The following is a 23,443-nucleotide window of genomic DNA, read 5'->3' on the forward strand; positions in this document are numbered from 1 at the left end:
ATTGTTATCAGCCAAAATTTTCATATTGGTGCATTCCAAAAAATCACAAAGCAAAGATGGCACAGAGGCACTTCTGAAATGGCATTCAGGTGTCTTTACATAGACTGTTTAATTCAGGGTTGAAAAAATGCAAACCTCATATAAAATAATAGAAAAGAGCAGCTCATATAATATTTAGTTTGAGCACCTCTTTTCACTGACCAATTGAAAAAAAAAAAACTCTTAATTTTTAAGAGTTTCAGGCCCTATTTTGTACACTATTCTTGGAAAGTGCCAACTGTTTTAGGCCTGACGAAGTGTTTGAAATAAGATGGAGGAAGAATTGGAGCCAAGGAACAGATGGCAAAAACAATCCCTCCACCACAGGGCTGTTGGCATCAGATAAGAGCCCAGATAGCAGCACTATTCTTCTCTGCAGTGATAAAGTCTCATTCTGTCTTTAAATAAAAGTAGTAGAATGGCTATTATGCGGATCAGCCCAGCCGTGGTGTGGCTCTGCTCGAGTCACAATTGCAGGAAGAGGTTTTGCAGACAGGACAGGAAGTGGGTAGGAGAAAGGGACGCGAGTCTGTGTGGCTGCTGTCTTGACTGTTCTGAGGTCTGTGATTAGGGCCGTCCGTACACACGTTGTTCCTGCAGTTCCCTCGGTGTCAGGCACCAGCCCGATCATACAGGAAGTGCCGTGTGCACAGACCGAGTTTGGAATTCTTTGGCTGGGATGAAACAGTGCTCATAATAGACCTGAATGGCAGGGATTTCATTCACTCAGTTTTCCAGGTATTTGAGGGATGTGTATGGAAGATGGTCATAGGATACATTTAGAGGACCTCTCAAGTCTTAAAATTTGTATCCTTTTTGCCTGCACATGTCATGCATAAATAATTTTTTTTAAAACAGGTTTTTTTTTAACAGTGTCTTTTTCAGTATTACACAGACCAAAAATAGAAATCACAAATAAGAAACACCACAGCAGGTGTACATTTAAAAGTATGCTCTGATCCTTCTTTGTACACTGACATTTTTTTTTAAGGTAAGTGGTCACAAATAATTTATTTTAGCTACATTTAATTAATATATATATATATATATGTTGAAAGTTAGTCAACTAAATTTATTTAAATGTAGCTAAAATAAATTGATTGCAACCACTTACCTAAAAAAAATTTGTAAATTCAATTAATCTTTTTTTTTTTTCAGTTTAACACCTCTTGTTATCTATGTTTTGTTAGCCCATGTTGTCAGATTATGTTGTTTGTATATGTCGAAAATGTTAGAGAATTATGTTGTTTATTTTGATAGAAAACAACATGAAAAAATACTTTTTTTATGAATAAAAATACAAATTTTTATTCATTTGATTTAGTTGAGCTACTTTGTTATCAGCTGGATTTAGGTGTTTTTTTATAATACAGCCATGGCCAAAAATATCAGCACCCTTGGTAAATATGATCAAAGAAGGCTGTGAAAATTAATCTGCATTGTTAATCCTTTTGATCTTTTATTTAAAATTCACAAAAATCTAACCTTTCATTGGATAATAAGGATTTAAAATGGGGGGAAATATCATTATGAAATAAATGTTTTTCTCAAATAAACGTTGGACACAATTACTGGCACCCCTAGAAATTATTATGCGTAAAATATCTCTGAAGTATATTCCAATTCATATTCACAATTTTGAGCACTCCAGGGTGATTATGAACATGAAATTATCCAGCCATGGCTTCCTGTTTCACAGAAATATAAATAGGAGGGAAAACAAAGCCCAAATTCCCTTAATCATCCATCACAATGAGAAAAACCAAAGAATATATTTCTGATGTGCAGCAAAAGATAATTGAGCTTCACAAATTAGTGAAGTGGCTTTAAGAAAAGAGCTAGAGCAGTAAAAATTCCCATTTCTACCATCAGGGCAATAATTAAGAAGTTCCAATCAACAGAAAATGTTACGAAACTGCCTGGAAGAGGACGTGTGTCTATATCGTCCTAATGCACGGTGAGAAGGAGAGTTTGACTCTCCAAGACTAAAGACTCTCCAAGAACCACAGCTGGAGAATTGCAGAAAATAGTTGAGTCTCGGGGTCAGAAAACCTTAAAAAAAAAACATTGTCAAACAGCACCTATATCACCACATGTTGTTTGGGAGGGTTTCAAGAAAAATTCTCATTGCTCATCCAAAAACAAACTCCAGCATATTCAGTAATCAGACACGACTGGAACTTCAAATGTGACTGGCTTCTATGGTCAGATGAAACAAAAAAATGAGCTTTTTAGCAGCAAACACTCAAGGTGGGTTTGGTGAACATAAGTACCCCATGTGTATAATGAAATATACTGCTGTATTTTTGATGTTGTGGGTCTATATTTCTGTTGGAGGTCCTGGACATCATGTTTAGACACATGGCATCATGGATTCTATCAAATACCAACAGATAAAAAATCAATACGAGACTGACTCTGTTAGAAATCTTATAATGGGCCATGTTTGGATCTTCCGACCGTACAACAATCCAAACACAAACCTCAAAAACACAAAAATGGGTCACTGAGCACAAAACCAAGCTTCTGCTATGGCCATTCCAGTCCTCTGACCTGAACCCTGTAGAAAATGAGTGAGGTGAACTGAAGAGAAGAAGCACCAACATGGAGCTGGGAATCTAAAGGATCTGGAGTGATTTTGGATGAAGGAATGGTCTCTTATCTCTTGTCAGGTGTTCAGGCATTATAGGAGAACATTTAGAGCTGTTTAACTGGCAAATGGAGATTTCAAATAGTATTGAATAAAGGGATATTATATTATTAATTGTGGCCAACGTGTATTAGAGAAAAACATTTAGTTCATAATGATACCCCCCCCCATTTTAAATTCTTATTAGTTAGATTTTTGGGATTTTTTTTTTATATAAAAGATCAAAAGGATTAACAATGCAGATTCATTTTCACTGCCTTCTTTGATCATATTTACCAAGGGTGCCGATATTTTTGGCCATGACTGTATATATGGCAACAATTAGTGCTGCGACAATTAGTGTAATTGATTAAATTAATCTGCCAAACATTTATTTGATTAAAAATAAACTGGATTTAAAATACACAGATTTTTATATCAAATAAACCTGTTGCTAAGGATATTTGATATATAATTAATATTTGAAATATATGTCTAGGATAATTGATGAATGGCAACAGTTAGAGCTACAATTAGAGTAATAATTAGTTTAGTAATTGATCAAATTAATCTGTCAAGTATTTCATCGATAACACGTTTAATCGAGTAATTCGGATGCAGCTTTCCATGATGAAATCAGAGAACAGAGAGGCGTTGATGTAGTACCATTGTCATAGCATTGATAAATATACATTTGTTTGAATAGAATATTGTTAAATGCCTTAAAAGAGTATTGAAAATTTTGGTTTTTAATAGGAATGCAGGGCTTTTTAAGTCCATTTGGTAAAGCACCTTTATTTGAATTTACTAAGGCTTTTAATATCAGTCTCATCCAAGCTGATCTCACGAGAAAACATAACTATTTTATGGCATTGTTAACGTGTGATAATGCTTGGAATAGCCAGGACAATTTTCAATATAACTCTGATTGGATTCATCTGAAAGAAGAAAGTCATATACAGCTAGGATGCTTTGAGGGTGAGTAAAACACAGGCTAATTTTAATTTTTGGGTGAACTAAACCTTTGAGACATGCTTTTTTGGGCTTTAAATAATGCCGTAAATACCAGTGAATTGACTAGTGCAAATCTTAGTAAATCGTGTTGCATGATTCATTGAAATACTCTCCTCCCATAAGTTTACTGATCAAAGTTTACTGATCAAAAGGGAAACTCTCATAAATGCATATTCAATGAAGTGAGTCACAGAAATAACCATGTCCACGCCTTTTTAGTGCTAAATTACCATTGCGTGTCTAAATCCTGACAGCAGTTTTTTAACGCCAAATGAGGGTTTGCGTTGACGAAATCCCTATGAATGCAAAACATTCCGTAAAGCTAATGGAAGATTAGAATTGTTAAATGTCTTCAAAAGTTTTCAAAGAGCGCAACCCACTTTAGGCCGAAATGATCTATATGTTAAGCACTGAATTAATTTCGGAAGTTTAATACTGAGGTCTGAAGAATGGGAAATATAAATGCAGTGCAACCTTGCAACCACCTTATTAAAAATAAACATCTCTTCAAGATGTTTGCAAACTAATTGCCATCTTTGAGAGTTGCCCTGCTGCCCATGTTGAAGAGTGACTGGAGGAGAGCTTTGGTGAGTCTCCTGACGGGCCGAGTAGATGTGTGCGGGACTCTCTGGGCTCTCAAGTCCCCGGTCAGTGCCTCATCTCTGGCCTGGCCCCAGCAGGCCTGTCTCACTGAGCACTAAGTCATTCACATGCATCATCTGTACTCCTCTGCCAGGCCGCTTGTTTGTTTTTGTCTTTGCCTTGGGAAATTTGCACTGTAGAGGAGCGGTTCAGCTTGAAGCATCTGTTGTAGGCAGCCTGGGTTTTTTTTTTTTTTTTATCAATCGACCTGAAACAGGAGGATACTGCTGCTCAAAAACAGGAGAGGGAGAATTTCATAACACAGATTTTGTTTTAGAATCTGTGCATTACAGTCCTTTTGTAACAAAAACAATGCTGTTCAATAAATAGTTAGATGTGGAGATTTACCAAGTTAATTAACTGTAGGCTGTTTATGATTGCCATGCGGTGTAGCATCTTGTTTCATTAATGTAGTATGTCTGCTCACATATTGAAGTGAAAGTGACATGTGGCCAAGTATGGTGTCCTTTACTTTGAATTCGTGCTCTGCATTTAACCCATCCAACGTGCACACACACAGCAGTGAACACACACACACACTGTGAACACACACCCGGAGCAGTGGGCAGCCATTTATGCTGCAGCGCCCGGGGAGCAGTTGGGGGTTCGGTGCCTTGCTCAAGGGTACCTCAGTCGTGGTATTGAGGGTGGAGAGAGCGCTGGACATTCACTCCCCCCACCTACAATCCCTGCTGGCCCGAGACTTGAACCCACAACCTTTGGATTACAACCAATAGGCCACTACTTCCCCTTTTTTTTTTTAAAGTGAAGAAAAGTTGGCCAGTTTAAATGGCTAATCACGTTAGAGTCTGAACTGTACATTATATATTTATTATTTTTCTTGCACAGACTTGGTTACGTCAGTAGAAGAAACTGCACTGCAGAGACGTGAAAGATTATGCACAATCTGCACATGAAAGATTATGAAATCAAACACTTTTTGTCTATATATAATATACAATTGTCTATATAATAGTGTGCACTGATTAGTCATACACAGTAAGACTAGGGACATTTCTATGGTAAGTCAATAGAGTCTTTTTCATGGCGTCTTCAAAGTGAACAGACAGACTCAGTGATGAGTCACCAACAGAAGGAAAACCAGCATACTGATTTTAGTAAGGGCAAAAATTCAATTGAAAACTGTTGTTTGGATGATAGTCTTTTAATTATTAATTGTTGCTAACATGTGCAAAATGGGAGTGAAGAGAATATTTCAAGGCTTTAGCATTTAAAAAGTCACGCATGGCCTTTTTTAACCTTCAGGGGTAACACTTTATAATAATGTCCAGTTATAAGTAATTTATAAGTGATTAGTTAATGATTAACTAATCGTTTACAAAACATTCATAAGCGATTAATAAGTGATATGCTAACAATTTGTGTATGTTTTGTTAATTCATTTAAAAGTCATTTACAAGTAATTAGCTAATGATGAACTAATCATTTACAAAACATGACTATGCATTCATAGATGATTAATAATTGATATGTTAATATTTTTATCTATGTTTTGTAGAATAAGTTTTGAATCATTTACAAGTGATTAGATGATGATGAACTAATCATTTACAAAACATAACTATACATTCACAAATGATTAAGTAATATGCTAACAATTTATAAATCTGTCATAAGTTATCTTTATAAATAGCATCATTAAATAATCAAACAGATCCTTAATGGTTAATAGTTAATAGTTAATATATTATTAATCACTTATAGATCATTGAAATGTCAACATTGTACTATTATCTCAATAAACATTATAAATCATTTACAAAGCTTTCTGCATCCCCTAATCTAAAGTGTAAACTACTCATCAGTTGTAAATGTTTTACAAACTTTATGGTTTCCAGTCGTGTGTGCATAAATATATATATATATATTCACAAAGAACCTGTAACCTTGAAGGTTTGTAAAACATTTACAACTGATTTACAACTTTTCTATTTAAAATGTTAAAATGTTTTAAAAACGTTAAGAAATAATTACAGTATTGTTATGGATATACACTCACCTAAAGGATTATTAGGAACACCATACTAATACTGTGTTTGACCCCCTTTCGCCTTCAGAACTGCCTTAATTCTACGTGGCATTGATTCAACAAGGTGCTGAAAGCATTCTTTAGAAATGTTGGCCCATATTGATAGGATAGCATCTTGCAGTTGATGGAGATTTGTGGGATGCACATCCAGGCCACGATGCTCCCGTTCCACCACATCCCAAAGATGCTCTATTGGGTTGAGATCTGGTGACTGTGGGGGCCATTTTAGTACAGTGAACTCATTGTCATGTTCAAGAAACCAATTTGAAATGACTCGAGCTTTGTGACATGGTGCATTATCCTGCTGGAAGTAGCCATCAGAGGATGGGTACATGGTGGTCATAAAGGGATGGACATGGTCAGAAACAATGCTCAGGTAGGCTGTGGCATTTAAATGATGCCCAATTGGCACTAAGGGGCCTAAAGTGTGCCAAGAAAACATCCCCCACACCATTACACCACCACCACCAGCCTGCACAGTGGTAACAAGGCATGATGGATCCATGTTCTCATTCTGTTTACGCCAAATTCTGACTCTACCATCTGAATGTCTCAACAGAAATCGAGACTCATCAGACCAGGCAACATTTTTCCAGTCTTCAACCGTCCAATTTTGGTGAGCTCGTGCAAATTGTAGCCTCTTTTTCCTATTTGTAGTGGAGATGAGTGGTACCCGGTGGGGTCTTCTGCTGTTGTAGCCCATCCGCCTCAAGGTTGTGCGTGTTGTGGCTTCACAAATGCTTTGCTGCATACCTCGGTTGTAACGAGTGGTTATTTCAGTCAAGGTTGCTCTTCTATCAGCTTGAATCAGTCGGCCCATTCTCCTCTGACCTCTAGCATCAACAAGGCATTTTCGCCCACAGGACTGCCGCATACTGGATGTTTTTCCCTTTTCACACCATTCTTTGTAAAGCCTAGAAATGGTTGTGCGTGAAAATCCCAGTAACTGAGCAGATTGTGAAATAGTCAGACCGGCCCGTCTGGCACCAACAACCATGTCACGCTCAAAATTGCTTAAATCACCTTTCTTTCCCATTCTGACATTCAGTTTGGAGTTCAGGAGATTGTCTTGACCAGGACCACACCCCTAAATGCATTGAAGCAACTGCCATGTGATTGGTTGATTAAATAATTGCATTAATGAGAAATTGAACAGGTGTTCCTAATAATCCTTTAGGTGAGTATATATATATATATATATATATATATATATTCATTGCATAAGAATATAACATTAATTATAGTTTTTTTGTACTTTGAATTAGGTTATTTTTATTTTTTCATTTTAAAGTTTTAGTTTTTGTCATTTCCATTAGTTTTTCTTTTTTGTGTGTGTGTGTGTTATAGAGTTTTTATTATTTTTATTTAACTAAAATAAAATGAGAAATGTTCCTTTGGCAGCTAGCTAAAATTAAATATGTATATATATATATATATAATTTTATGTAACAAAATGGTTTTACTTAATGAGATGTTAGTGTCATTAAGTATTTATTGTCATGCTTCTCAAGAAAGTCAAGCATATACAGTACTGTATATGTAATTATAGGAGAGATTCAATTTTCCAACCAAAATTACATCATTGCTCTAAAATGGTCTCTTTAAAAAAAAAAAAAAACATGCACGCTGCTGTCTTAGATTTAAAATGCACCTCTTTCTACATCAAGACCCTCTTTTACACTTTAACAAGTCATAGTCATCGTGGATGGGAAGGAGATGTGCTGGTGTCTATTTTCATTCTCATTTGGCATTTGCTACCATAGCAACCTGCTCTTCTGTATGTATGTGAGCACCATATGGGTCATGCTGCTTATCTGAGGCTCAACAGAAACAGAACCTGCTCTGCATCCTCGCTGTGATTCATTATGAAAATGTAATGGCCAGAGTTCAATATGGCACATTCATAGGGGATTGTGAAAGTTGTTTTTTAATTGATTTTCATAGCTCATGAATGTATGTGAGCTGGAGGAGGCGGAGTCGAGCCTCCACTCATTTTTGAAAAGTTCCTCTGACCAGTTTGAATTGCTCAAAGTAGTGACTCTCAGGTCAGCTAGTTATATAGGAACTGTTGTGTTGTTATTATGATATTCTCAGTCTATTATCTATCTGTCTAAAATTAAGTTTTGTTGAAATTTTTGTGTTTTGAGCAACGCGAAGGTGCTCAGATGATTAATTATTTTCTCCAATATGAGTCAATTGGACAAAGAAAATATATTCATACTCTACCATTTAATGCTTTTGAGTCTTTTATGCTTACCAAGACTGCATTTATTTGATCAAAAATATAGTAAAACAGTAACGGGGCGAACAAGACGTGAGATGTGCGGATCCATTTGCAAGCTTTATTCAAAGGCGAGGTCACAAAACAAGCAAGGTTCAGGTAATGGCAAACAGGAACAACACAGGCAAGACAAAGAGTAATCCTAGGGCAAGCATGGGTCGATGATCGGCGAACAATATCCAATAGGGCAAGGCAGAGAGATAATCCAGGTGTACGAGCAATAATCCAAGAGTCCGAACGGCAAGGCAAAGGGTTAATCCAGGAAACACAGGCAAGAATCAAAACACTAGAAAACACACAAGGCAAGGCAAGGCAAGGCAAGACTATGACAACTAAGTGGGCTCCGTAGAGTAGCTATCGCTAGGAGAGCGATATACGCTGTACAATACTCTGCGATCACAGAGAGGAAGTCCAAGGTTTATAAAGTGTGTGTGATTGTGTGATCCATAGACTGTAGGTGGCGTCGCAGACCCAATCAACCATAACGACACGCCCCGTTTTTATTGCATCAAATTGCTAGCTAAAATCAAACTTACCACAAAACCGAACAATTGAACATACAGTATATCAGCGTCATCTTAAATGACCAAAATCATATTTTGGAAAATTGTATTGGAAGTGTAATTAATGTTTTTGTTATGACTCAAATCGCATTTGTTTACATGGAGAGGGCAGGGTTTATGACCTGTACTGCAGCCAGCCACCAGGGGGCGATCAAAGAGCCCGCAGCTCTTTCCAGTATGAGTGAGACACACCTGGTGTGATCAGTGAAATCAGCTGTGTGTGTCGTCAGTGCAATGGATGATGGGAACTGTAGTCCAATGGTGAAGTGCCAGTAGTGTAGTGTAGTGCAAGAGTCCATGCAGTGAGCGAGGGACCTCTGGTGGGGAGCGAATGGAAGTTCATGGCCAGGATTCGTGACAGTAATATTGCAAAATATTATTGCATTATAAATGAGCTGTTTTCTATTTGAATTTATTTTTAAATGTAATTTATTTCTGTTATTTCTTCAAAGCTGAAATTTCAGCATCATTACTCCAGTCTTCAGTGTCACATGATCCTTCAGAAATCATTTTAATATGATAATTTGATGCTCAAGAAACATTTATTATTTTTTACCAGTGTTGAAAACAGTTTTGATGCTTAATATTTATGTGAAAACAGTGATGCATTTTTCTGGGTTCTTTGATAAATAGAAAGTTCAACAGAAGCATATTTTTGTAATAGAATTTTTGTAACATAAATGTCTTCACACTGTCACTTTTGATCAATTTAATGCATCCTTGCTGAATAAAATGATTAATTTCTTAGTGAAAGACATACTGACCCTGTAGTATAGGATAATGTCATTTAACTTACAATACAACTTTTATTTTATTTTATTTTTAACTGACTTTACTATTTAAATGATCACAATTTATGAGGTTGCTTTCAAAATCCATTCAAAAATCTGCGGAGCATGTGTTTTTGCATATAAGTGTCTTAAATAACCTGTGTTTAATTAATTACTGAAGGGATTTATAATCATTCCCCTGGTAGAGGTGCTCTCATAAAGTGTGTTTAGCAAAACTATCCAGCCTCTTGCTAGTGCAACACCTAAGTGCCTCTTCTCTCTGATGTTACAGGGCAGAAAAAACAGAGGTACTGAGTGAAGACCTGCTGCAGGTGAGATGAATATATTTATATATATTTATCTACTGCTCAAATATACTCTTGTCTCTATTGCACTGCTCATATGTTTCACATGTGTTTATTTTGCATTGAGGTGGAGAAGCGTTTAGACCTGGTTAAGCAGGTCTCTCATAGCACACATAAGAAGCTGACCGCCTGTCTGCAGGGACAACAAGGCACCGATTTAGACAAGAGATCAGTCAAATCTCCCTCGGTACATCAGCTCTCACACCTCACACTCCTGTTTTCTGCACTGCAATTAATTACACTCATAACAGTTTGATTGTGATTTTCCCTAAACAGAAAAAGTTGCCTCTGACGATACTTGCTCAATGTATGGTGGAGGGAGCAGCTGTGTTAGGAGACGACTCTCTTCTTGGGTGAGTTTTTCTTTTAGATTTAGATTTTTTAGAACTAGATTTTTCAAACTGTTTCCCTTGGGCTGCATCATAATTTACAATCAAATGGGCATCAATGGAGAGTTATGCAAAAAGTCATTTCCTTAGTATTTTCTCAGTGTTTGCTTTTGTTTTCCATTATAAATGTCTAAACATTCCTTAATCAAGATACATTTCCTTACATTTCCTTGTAAGTCTTGTTTACTGGAAGACAAGAAAAAAAGTGCTAGGGGGGTAAGAAAAATGAAGTTGCTTTCACTTTGAATTAAGTTTATTTTCTTAACCTACACTGCAAATGCTTTTTCTTGTTTTAAGCATAAGTTTAATTTTGACAAAAAAAAATTTTTTCTCTTTGGCAGATATATTTTTCTTGTCTTCCAGAATGTGATTTTGCTTCTCAAGTAAATGTCTTAAAATTTAAAAAGGCAAAATGTGGGAAATTAACAGATGGGACGTCAGTGTAAGAAATGGCTATACAAATGGCTCCAGGTTGAGCTGAGGAATTGATGCCAAAAAAGCTGTGATATGTTCAGATTCAGTGATATCACTTCACTCATTTCACACATACTGATGTAATATTTTAGCAAAAATGCTGAATTGTATTATAATACCGATTCAGACAAAAATGAAAAAGCAGACAAAAGGGTGAATCAATCTCTTAGATTGGGCAAGACAAATTTAACAATTGCACAAAGAAAATCAGAACAGAGGCATGTAATTCGAGCTTGCAATAAATGTATACATTTGTGTGTGCGTGTTTTTGTGACATATGAAGACACAAATTTGTATAATGACATGGGTATGACATAGGTATTACAAGGAGAAGATGATTTATGAGGACATTTTCAGTGTCCTCATGTATCAAAAGGCTTATAAATGATACAGAATGAGTTTTTTTTGAGAAAGTAAAATTGCAGAAAGTTTCCTGTAAGGGGTAGGTTTAGGTGTTGGGTTGGTGTAGGGCGATAGAAAATATGGTTTGTACAGTATAAAACAATAGAAGTCTATGGAATGTCCCCACAATTCACAAAAACAAACCTGTGTGTGTATTTGAAATCATTTAATTTCAGTCAGTTGCAACATTCATTTTTTAAATTTAATTATAATTATAATAATTAATAATTATTATTAATTATAATAATAATTCATTATAAATATGTTCATCTAATATTTATTAGATGTATATTATTAATTTTAGCAGTAAAAAAAAAACATTATTTTAATGTTTTATTGTTTTGGTTTTAATTTTAGTTAACAATAAGACCACTGTCAGACTGGACAATATCTACATAAAAGACTAAATATTCCACAAAATTACCAGAAGCAGGTAAAATGATTGTCACGGTGAACTTATAGGATATAACAAATAATCTTTAAAACCTAGACTCAGTTGTCATCCAGCACAATAGGTAGCAGTAATATGCATCTACTTAAGTTGGTTTTCAACCTGCTAGTAAACCCAGTGAGGAAAAAAGATGCTTTATTTTCCCCAGCCAGGTGGTGTAATTACTACAACCTACCAGCAGGGGCTAATGGGATCATGTTAGCCTGACACAACTTATTCAGACTTCTTGTGGTCAATATTTGTTTTCAAAATGTCTCTTGTCACGCAACCTGCATTGATTTGCACCAAATTAATTTGGATAGTTTCTACCAAGGGACAGAAGAAGTAGCACCAAAAATATAGAGTTTGATTAGGTACACACCCTTTGATGTAAACATCATATGGGTAGTTTCTGCTCACATTTAAGCTCTTGAGCTCTTTCGTGACATTCACTTAGAAGTTTGTGAATTAGGATGCAGCTCTGGTTTGGTTGACTGCATTTACTAACCTGTGGTCTCCATCTGCAGTAAGATGCTGAATCTCTGTGGTGAGACAGAGGAGAAGTTGGCCCAAGAGCTGCTTGTCTTTGAGTTTCAGATTGAAAGAGATGTTGTGGAGCCTCTGTATGTGCTGGCTGAGGTGAGCGTGTTTTTCCTGTCAAAGATACACTGTAATACACATATTGCATCCTTTTTCATCTGCATCCAACCATTTAGTACCTGACATATGAAATAATAGTAAGAATAAGCTATTTTTTCATTGAGTATCATACTTTATACATCTGGCTTCAATTTTGTAGTATGATACAGAAGAATATGGAGCTTAAAATTGAGGAGGAAAAACACCTCAGTTTTATTTAGAGGCCCAGACTGACCAAAAAAATTATATATATAGTTTTTTGTGCAGCTGCTGATATTTATATGGCCAAAAGGAAAGATGAAAACAATATAAATCAGTGAGCTCTTGGCAACAGACAGTGTTGTGAATTTTACTTTTGTAAATGTAATAGAATACAGATTACAAGTTCCCCTATATAAAAAGTAATAAGTAGTGTAACGGTTTCAATTACTTTATTAAAGTAATGTAACTGATTACATTTGATTACTTTTCTAAATTTCTAATGAACATTTTCAACTGTTATTCATTTTCAAATCTAAGAAGCATGTGTCCTATGAAACATTGATGTCTCATATTTTAGAGCAGTCAATGCAATTTGGGAAAGAAATCAATCATATTTGTATGTGTGTGAAAATATTCAAATGCAGCCCCCTTTGTAATCATTAACATTTTCATAAGTAACTGTAACATTTATTTTGTAATTAAATTACATAACTCTGTTACATGTAACTAGTTACTCCCTAACACTGATAACAGACTACTTACATAAAATGCATATGAACATACATTTTCACTCTGTAACTCCCAGTAATATAGTAATTTAAATGCTTATTTTTTATGATCAAAGCTATGTAGTTTTTATTATGGGGGAAAACATACCAGGTTACGTATGTAACCCAGGTTCCCTGAAGGGAACGAGAGCTACGTCCGAAGACGCTATGGGAACGCCATCAGCGTAACCGGCGCTCTGAATATTATTTACAACCAGTCTAATGGATGGGCGAGGCGTCACGGGCGGGGTGACGTCACGACCAGGAAGTATATAAGCACGTGCGGCGGAGCCCGCATCAGCTTCAAGTCATGAAGCAAGCGCTGGCAGGGATGCCGGAAGTGTGGCTCGGGACGTAGCTCTCGTTCCCTTCAGGGAACCTGGGTTACATACGTAACCTGGTACGTTCCCTTCCAGGAACTTCGAGCTACGTCCGAAGACGCTATGGGAATGCAATACCAACGCCGCCAGACTGACAAGTCCCTGTCTGGTGTCAGGCTGAAAGGACGGAGGAGCCTGGAGTGGCTCTGATGTCGAGGTTCTAAAACCCAGCGAATGTCAGGGGCGTGGACCACCCAGCAGCGTTGCAGATGTCTTGCATGGAGACACCTGCCCAGAAGGCCTTGGAGGCCGCCACACCTCAGGTCGAGTGTGCTCTGACTCCCAACGGCGGGGGAAGGTCAGAGGTCTCGTACGCCAGATTGATGGCATCCACTATCCACCTGCTAAGAGTGGGCTTCGAAGCTGGAAGACCCCTCTTAGGCGGACCAAAGCACACGAGCAATTGGTCCGTCTTTCTCCACAGGGCAGCTCTGTGGATGTATGCGTCCAGTGCTCGCACTGGACACACACAGTTGTGCCTTTCCTGGTCGGGCTCCCTGAAGGGAGGAGGACAAAAGGCCTGGAGTACGACCGGCTGTGGTACGACCGTCAGAACCTTCGGTATGTACCCCGCACGGGGGTAGAGGAAGACTTTCGCCGAACCGGGTGCAAAGTCGATATGCGAAGGGGCCACAGATAGGGCCTGGAGGTCACTCACCCTCCTCAGAGAGGTGATAGCCAGCAGAAAGACGGTCTTGATCGTGAGGAGTCTATCAGTTATCTCCCCGAGAGGCTCGAAGGGTGCTCTGCCCAGAGCCTCTAGTACCACAGCCAGGTCCCACGTGGGGACACGGGGTCGTACAGGCGGCCTCAGCCTCAGCGCACTGCGGAGGAAACGTGTAACCAGGGGGTGTCTGCCCACTGACTGGCCACCGATAAGGGCGTGGTACGACGAGATAGCTGCTACGTAGACCTTAATAGTGGAATGGGTTAACCCTGCGGAGAAGCGGGCCTGCAGGAACTCCAGAACTGCGCGGATCGGGCAGTTGACTGGGTCGAGCTGGCGGTCCCCGCACCATGAAGTGAAGAGTTTCCACTTCAAGGCGTACAGTTTCCTCGTAGAGGGAGCTCTGGATTGGAGGATGGTCTCGACAACCTCGGTTGACAGACCGGAAGCTATGAATTGTGCCCCCTCAGGGGCCACACCCACAGCCTCCAGCACTCCGGGCGGGGGTGCACAAGGGTGCCCCCGGCCTGTGAGAGGAGATCGCTCCTGATCGGTACCGGCCACGGGGTGCCGTCGAGGAGGGAAATCAGATCCGAGAACCATACTCGGCCCGGCCAGAACGGTGCTACTAACAGTAGGCTGACCGCGTCCCGGCGCACTCTCGCCAAAACTCCCGGGAGCAGAGCGATCGGGGGGAAGGCGTACAGACGAAGCCTCGGCCAGGTCTGTACCATAGCATCCAGTCCCAGAGGCGCTGGAGGAGCTAGAGAGAACCAAAGGGGACATTGCGCCGACTCTCGAGTCGCAAAGAGGTCCACCTGTGCTTGGCCAAAAACCTTCCAGATCTGCTTCACCACCTGGGGGTGAAGCATCCATTCCCCGGGCCTCGGCCCCTGTTTCGACAGGACGTCTGCTCCGATGTTGAGATACCCAGGAATGTGCACAGCTCTCAATGATAGGAGCTTGCCCTGGGACCACACAAGGATCTGGTGTGCCAGCTTGTACAAGGGGCGCGATCGCAGACCTCCTTGGTGGTTGATGTAAGAGACCACTGCCGTGCTGTCGGTGCGGACCAGCACGTGGCGATCTCTCAGGTCTGGGAGGAAGTGCTTGAGAGCACGGAACACAGCTAGGATCTCTAGCCAGTTGATATGCCACGTCAGGTGGCGACCACTCCACAGACCGCGGGCAGGATGGCCACTCATGACCGCACCCCAACCGGTGAGGGAAGCGTCCGTCGCTAGCGAGACGCGGCGACAAGGAGCTCCCAGCACCGGGCCCTGGGACAAGAACCAGGGTTTCGTCCACATTTCTAAGGCACGGATGCAGCGCCGTGACACCTTGACAGCGCGGAGCGAGTTTCCCCTCAGGGAGACCCCCCTGGTCTTGAGCCACCACTGTAAGGGCCTCATGTACAGCAGGCCAGAAGGAATCACGCTGGACGCAGCTGCCATGAGCCCAAGCAGCCTCTGAAATTGCTTGACAGTGAATGGCTGGCCTTCTCGCACTCTCCTGACTGCCGTGAGGATCGACTCGATCCGAGCAGGGGTCAAACGAGCCTGCATCGTGGTCGAATCCCACACCACGCCTAGATAAGTGGTTCTCTGAGCTGGAGAAAGCACACTCTTTTTGGCGTTTAGTCTTAACCCCAAATCTTTCATGTGGGCAAGAACGACATCTCGATGCCGAGCTGCCAACTGCTCTGATTGAGCAAGGATCAACCAATCGTCGATATAATTTAGTATGCGGATGCCTTGCAGTCGCAACGGGACCAGGACCGCATCTACACACTTGGTGAAAGTGCGGGGTGAGAGTGCTAGGCCGAAGGGAAGAACCCGATATTGGTACGCTTTGCCCCCGAAAGCGAACCTCAGGAACTTCCTGTGAGAGGGAAGGATGGACACATGGAAATAGGCGTCTTTGAGGTCTATCGTGACAAACCAGCCCTCAGACCTAATTTGAGATACGATCTGCTTGACCGTCAGCATCTTGAACTTCAGCGATCTGACTGAGAGGTTCAAGAGACGCAAGTCCAGTATGGGCCTCAGCCCTCTGTCCCTCTTCGGAACAATGAAGTATCGGCTGTAGAAGCCGGTGTACACTTCGTGAGGTGGAACCAACTCTATGGCTTCCTTTTTCAGCAAAGTGTTGACTTCCTGTTCCAGGACCAGAGCCTGCTCGGGGCGGACCGTAGTCACACAGACCCCGTTGAACCGTGGGGGTGGCCCATCGAACTGGATGGAATAGCCAGCCTCTACCGTCCGCAGGACCCAGAGAGACACGTTCGGCAGCCGTTGCCAGGCTGCCAAACGATCTACTAAGGGAATCAGTCTCTCGAGACTGACCTCTGGTGTTAGAGAAGCGGCCAGACCGCTGTCTTGCTGCGGCGCACCGACAGGAGACGCGTAATCTGGCGGCTGAGGCGAGTCTCTTAGGCCCGCTGAAGTCACAGGCGGTAGAACCTGAGAATAACGCTCGCTGGGACCTGCTGTGCCCTGGAACTGCAGGGTTGGCAGACAAATCCCCGGAGGGCACCGAGGGGAGACGGTCACCGTGAGCCGCGGTGTGAGCCGCTCCACCCCAGTAGGGGTCGCCCTCCGAAGTCCTGGGGCTCGCCCATCAGGACTTCCTTGCCGCGGACCTCTTGGCCGCCAAGACATCCCTCAGGTCTGTCTTGGGCTTTGAAGTCCCCGGCGCGGAGCGCCGCTGCCCTCGGCTCCGTCTCGGGGGAGCACGAGAGGCGACGCTCTCTTTCTGCGCAGCCCTGTGCGAGGAGCTGGTATGCGGAGGAGGCTGCTCCCGCCCAGCAGCCTCCAGATTTAGAGAGCGGCGGGGAAGGAACCGCCGAAACGCCTCCGCTTGCCTGCGGGCCTCCTGAAACCTGTCGACGACGGTGCTCACAGCGTCGCCGAACAGGCCAGAAGGCTGAAGCGGGGCATCCAGGAGGCAGACCCTGTCCTTCTCCTTGATGTCGGACAGGGTCAGCCACAAATGCCTCTCCGCTGCCACCATAGCTGCCATGGAGCGGCCGATCGCACGGGCCGACTCCTTGGTGGCGCGGAGAGACAAATCGGCGGTTCTCCTGAGCTCTGAGATATCGTCGGCTCTGATATCCCCGAACTCATCTAACTCCTTCAGCAGTTCGGCCTGGTACGCCTGCAACACAGCCATCGTGTGCAGACACGCACCAGCCTGTCCTGCTGCCGCATACCCCTTGCCCACTAGGGATGATGTGGTGCGCAGAGGCCTAGTGGGCAGGGTAGGAGCCTTCAAGGACGACGCCGTGGAAGGAGACAGATAGCCCGCGAGCGTCTGCTCAATCCGGGGCATCGCCCTGTATCCACGCCCGTCCAATTCCCGCACATTACCGTAGTAATCTGATGCGGGAACGAAAGGGCGGGATGTAGACTGTTTCGCCCAGGATCTCGACACCTCGGTGTGGAGATCGGGGAAGAAAGGAAGGCTCCTGCGTAGAGGTGGCGGCCGCGAGCGCAGGAAACGGGGGCCAACTGATGTCAAGCTTGGCCGCTGCCCGAGTTACCACCTGTAAAAGCTCCTCCTATTGGGGCGAGAGAGGCGGCGCAACCCCTTCAACGCTCGTCACATCAACCTCCTCGGAGGAAGATAGACGAAGCGCTGAGTCCTCATCTCTGGGGGAAGTAACCGCTTCCCCAAGAGACGGGACACCAGATCTGGCAGATACGGGAGGAGATAGAGACATGCCCGTCTCACTCCCGCCAGCCAGATCAGCCTGCGAGCCCCACGAGTGTAGCTAATGTCTCGAGAGCTAATGCCGCATGCTCCGCACCCAAACAGACCACGCACAGGCTGTGTGTGTGTCCACTCGTGATGTAACGAGGGCAGGGACTAACACACAACCTGAAACGCGATCTGGGATCGCCCCTAGTCTTTGCCTTAGCTTTAGGCATGTTCTCCTAGGTTTTCTGAGACAGACAACACCAAATAAGACTCACAAGACAAAGAATCAGACTGACAACACACAGAGCGCTTGCTGAATGACAGAAAGCTGACGCGGGCTCCGCCGCACGTCCTTATATACTTCCTGGTCGTGACGTCACCCCGCCCGTGACGCCTCGCCCATCCATTAGACTGGTTGTAAATAATATTCAGAGCGCCGGTTACGCTGATGGCGTTCCCATAGCGTCTTCGGACGTAGCTCGAAGTTCCTGGAAGGGAACATGTATGCAGCAGGTTTGAAGAAAAGTTTTGATCATGTTGATCATTAAGAGGCCTTTGTGTATCAAATTTGATACAGTGGACTTTATAAAGTTAGACGCTAATCCCTAAATGCTTACAATTTGTGTGCATGCATTTTTGTGCATATTGCTTAATTCTTCTCATATGGACATGATTTGCTGTTTAGGTGGAAATTCCGAACATTCAGAAACAGCGAAAACATTTAGCCAAACTCGTTCTGGACATGGATTCTGCAAGGACACGGTATGAACTATGAGTAATATTACTGTCGATTCCTTGATTCTTCTGTATTGCCCACATTGTGCTCTGACAGTGTCATTGTCATCCTCCTGACCTATATAGGTGGCAACAGTCATCCAAATCTTCAAGTCACCCTAGTAATGTGCAGCAGGGCGGAGCTAAGGCTGATTCCCTGAGAGAAGAAATGGAGGAGACGGCCAATCGGATGGAGATCTGCAGGGTGACGATTCCTCTCACTCTTTCTTTCGCACTTAATTAAAAATTTAACCAAATGGGATGCAAAATTAGTATGTCACTCTTATCCAATAATCTCCATCTTAAAATGTCTGTCCTTTTTTAATTAGAAAACTTAAAGATTTGTGAGAATGTAGACCTACATGTCTTCCTCTCTGTAGGACCAGTTATCAGCGGATATGTACAATTTTGTGGCCAAAGAAATGGACTATGCAAACTACTTTCAAACGGCAAGTACCTCTGGGCACTAAAAGGTGAAGTGTGTAATTTTAGTTGAAATAGCTTACAACATGTGTGTGTCCTCCTATTGGTCTTGCTGCAGCTCATAGAGGTTCAGGCGGAGTATCACAAGAAGTCTTTGGAGATTCTACAGAGTGTGCTGCCACAGATCAAAGCTCACCAGGGTGAGACCCTCCACTTCCACTTTAATGTCTGAGCGTACAAGTTTGGTTAAGTGGTGACTTTCAAGTGTGTGTGTGGCTGGGTCTGTCAGTAAACTTCTTTCTGTAGCATTTTAATGGTGTGTTTCAGAGGCCTGGATAGAGAAGCCATCGTATGGAAAGGCCCTAGAGGAACATCTAGCCATCAGTGGCAGGGAGATTGCATTTCCTATCGAGGCGTGCGTCACCATGCTGCTCGAATGTGGCATGCAGGAAGAGGTGCAAGACTGCTGAGAAATAACACAGCATGGCTTATTTATACCTGGAAACACTGTTTGTTTTTACAAACTGAGGGATGAGTGGAAATTATTGTCTGTGGTAATCAACAGCTTGTCACAGATGCCGTTCATAGACATTATGCTGTAGATAACCTGAAATTATCTGGAAAGATCCCTGTGATTTTCTTCTTGACAGATGATCAAGTCCAATAACATTGACCAGAATTTTTATAGTCTCAGCATCATGTGGAATGTTCACGGACCACCTACAGTCCATTCACAGATCAAATAGTTATATTCATATTTTAATAGTATTGACACATGAAAAAACTAATCATGATTGGCTGCTTTGCATGTCATTCATGAAGTCTGTATTAACTATACAAAGTTATTAAATTACTCACAAATGTTTTTGTTTTTTTTTTATTTCAGAAATTAATAACTCTGTTCTTCAATTAAAACAATAGTTAATGAGGTGAATTTTTTTATTATTATTTATTATTTTTGTTACAAAATGTTAATGTTAATACATCTTTTATAAGAAATAAATAAAAATGTATCTAATTCAGTTTATACTAATTTAGTTTATTTAATTTAGGTTACAGTTTGATTATTTTAATATATGAGTAATAATTTAGCTAATTAAGAGGGTGTATATATATATATATATATATATATATATATATATATATACACACACACAGTATATATATATATATATATATTTACTGCATATAAGGATTGTGTTTTTGTAATTTAATGCGTTAATTAGATTAATTAATTACGGTGAAAATTAACGTGTTAAAATTATTAACACATTTAATGCACTGGCCTCACCCCAGATGTGGGTCATCTGACATCTCATACAGTTGATTGATGACAAATATGAGGCAACAACTCATTGTGTGATGGAGCCTAGAGAACATAGTTAGAATGTCCCTAAAATTCAAGATATGGGGCAAAAATGTCCCTGTTTGAGTTTTAGTCTTATATTTACATCATATAGTTAAGCAATATCACACGATCAATAGGCTAAGTGCAATACCACACGAGTGCAAATGTGATACTGATACTTATACAACAGTTCAGTGAGTAAGAAGTTAATATTGTGTTATTTTAGACACAATGTTGTTGGTACAGTGCATTGATACTACATAAAACATACTTGGGAAATATACTTGAACTTCACTTAAATTCACTTAAAAAATTAATTACTTAGTATTTATCCCCTTGGAAGTTTGCTGAGACCCCCTAGTGGGCCCCAGCCTCCAAGTTAAGAACCACAAGTCTATTGCAAAAAACAAAACAGTAAACCACGAGGGCCAAGGGTGCCATTTGGAACAGGGCTTGGAATTTTATGACCAAAAAGGTCTAACTTCACTCTTCCTGTCACTTTAGGGTTTATTTCGGGTTGCCCCCTCGGCCTCCAAGCTGAAGAAACTGAAGGCGTCACTGGACTGTGGGGTTATGGATGTGCAGGAGTACTCAGCCGACCCACATGCCATCGCAGGTGAGCATCTGCCTCTCTCCTCTTTGCTTTTGAAATGTCCACTGATCTACCCGCAGTGTCCTTTTAGTGGATCGCAGCTACAAAATCTCAGACCTCATGGCAGTTTGCATTAAATTCTGTCCTAGGTTAATTTGATCTCATTACTCTGGGCCTGAAGCGTGACTTAGTAGCCGTCAGGCGCTACATGCTGATTGTGGCTTTTGACAGCTCATTTGTCAGGGTTCCCTTTAGTATTTCAAGCAGAGAATATCACACCTCCAGTCACGTCCTATCACACGTGCCGTGCTTTCCTCTTTCAGCGTGCCCCTGCCTTTTTCCTTCCCTCTGACCTCTTTCCTTCCTCATCTGCTTCCCTCAGGAGCATTGAAGTCTTATCTGCGTGAACTTCCTGAACCTCTAATGACCTTTGAACTCTATGATGAATGGATTCAAGCTTCAAAGTAAGTATCGATGGTCTACCCCATCACACAATCCATTACCCAGTACCATTTGCCATTTTCAGATTTCACTTTTCCAAAACATACCCTGATAGCAAATGTACATCACGGAGACATCTATCTGGAAGATGTATTTTTAAAGTGTGTGCTTATGTGCAGTATGTCTCTAAGACATTTCCTGTGCTAAAAAAAAACAGCTAAAATACATCTCTCCCAGGATGCTGGTGTTCAGCTTGTTTTAGCTAGTTAGACCAGCTTGAAAAGGTAAAGTGGTCAAAAACTTTCTAAACTAGCCTGCTAAATCAGCTATGACCAGCTGTAGACATTTAGCTGTAGACAAATATGTTTATGACTTAGAATATATGTAAAACTGCTTTTTTAAATATGCATATCAGCAGTTAGTACACAACAGATGCTTTGGAGATGAAGCCCTCTGTTACTGAAATCTTGAAGATGTACATGTTCTCTCTGGGTAGTGAGCCGTCTACCTCTTCACCTTATTTTTCAACGTAAAAGTAAGACGTTTTCTGTGAATGTGTGAGACTCTCAGTTCATTAGACTCTGTAGGGAAATAACGAGAAGAATAACAACGTGCAGTAAACAGTAAAACTGTTTGCACTACAAACCAGTGTGTGTTCATAATTAAGATAATACATTAAAATAAGATGGTAAGACACAAAAGTTAGCAATATTAAGCAGCAAAACAAGCTGTTTTGTACAGCTAAAAATAGCTGGGCATGAATGACATAGGAAGCCAGACACATTAAATTTACAAATGGCCATGCCTGCACTTACGGGAAAAATAAAGTGGATAGCATTTAAGATGCTGAAAATCTTATCCTAATATTTGTGTTTGTTTGTATGCTTGTTAGAATATTATGTTAGCTTAGCGACATGTGCTAATGCTAAATGTAAAGGAATCACCTTTACGAAAATTAACCATGGTTTTATTGTAGTAAAAGTTTAGTAATCATGGCTTTTTGGCATATTAGTTCCCTATCTGTTGGTCACTACGACCATTCATGATCTTTCTGGAAGCTGTTCTGGTTGGCGTCAAGGTGCGAACACGGTGTCTGCAGCGATTCCCCTGGGCACTTCAACTAAAAGAGCAGATTTCCTAAAAGAGTAAATCACAGTCAGCCCGCGTCTTTTTAAAGACGCCGTTCTGGCTGTGTCCTCTTGGTTGTGGTCATTTCCTATCCTCTGTCGACAGCCACGATCGTTGTCTTCAGTGTCTGGACATCCAGCACGCTGAAGCTGCGTTCGTAGATGGTTTATGCGTTCGTTCTGAGCATGTAACCATGGCAGCGCTGCGATCGCGCCTCTCTCTCCTCACGGGGATAGGAGGATCTTCCTCTGTCACCTCCCGCGCTGGCTTCTCTGCCACGAGCAGAGAACCATCGACTAGTGCTCTGGGTGATCTGAGGTTACAGTGAGAGCCTTCCCACCGGGCCAGTCCCCACGGACCTTTCACTCCACCTGCAGCAGCTGTTCTGTGCGGCTCCCGGTGATTCTGCTGTGCCGTCTTACGGCGTGCCCAGCGTTTCATTCGGCGCGTCGATAGAGGATCAGATTGACAATTGTCCTCTGAGGATGAAGATTCGGCGGGGCTGCCCTTACCCCGGCGTGATGCAGCATCTGCCACCGCTCCGTCGCGGGCCAG

The 23,443-nt window shown here is 41.6% G+C and overlaps 1 protein-coding gene across 1 annotated transcript in view; it reads left to right on the forward strand.

Annotated features, from left to right (window-relative positions):
* Positions 1-23,443, forward strand: part of LOC306865035 (rho GTPase-activating protein 44-like) — a gene marked incomplete at both ends in the record, with an annotated part of 75,268 nt that overhangs the window by 27,622 nt on the left and 24,203 nt on the right. The window contains 11 exons of the mRNA XM_079409367.1: positions 10,281-10,320; positions 10,421-10,540; positions 10,630-10,706; positions 12,576-12,687; positions 18,868-18,944; positions 19,044-19,161; positions 19,337-19,405; positions 19,498-19,579; positions 19,707-19,834; positions 21,232-21,343; positions 21,702-21,783. Of these exons, the coding sequence (XP_079265493.1) occupies positions 10,281-10,320; positions 10,421-10,540; positions 10,630-10,706; positions 12,576-12,687; positions 18,868-18,944; positions 19,044-19,161; positions 19,337-19,405; positions 19,498-19,579; positions 19,707-19,834; positions 21,232-21,343; positions 21,702-21,783 (1,017 nt within the window). The remainder of the gene's footprint in view (positions 1-10,280; positions 10,321-10,420; positions 10,541-10,629; positions 10,707-12,575; positions 12,688-18,867; positions 18,945-19,043; positions 19,162-19,336; positions 19,406-19,497; positions 19,580-19,706; positions 19,835-21,231; positions 21,344-21,701; positions 21,784-23,443) is intronic.

The sequence above is a fragment of the Barbus barbus genome (assembly GCF_936440315.1).
Source record: "Barbus barbus genome assembly, chromosome: 4".
In the NCBI taxonomy this organism is placed as follows: domain Eukaryota; kingdom Metazoa; phylum Chordata; class Actinopteri; order Cypriniformes; family Cyprinidae; genus Barbus; species Barbus barbus.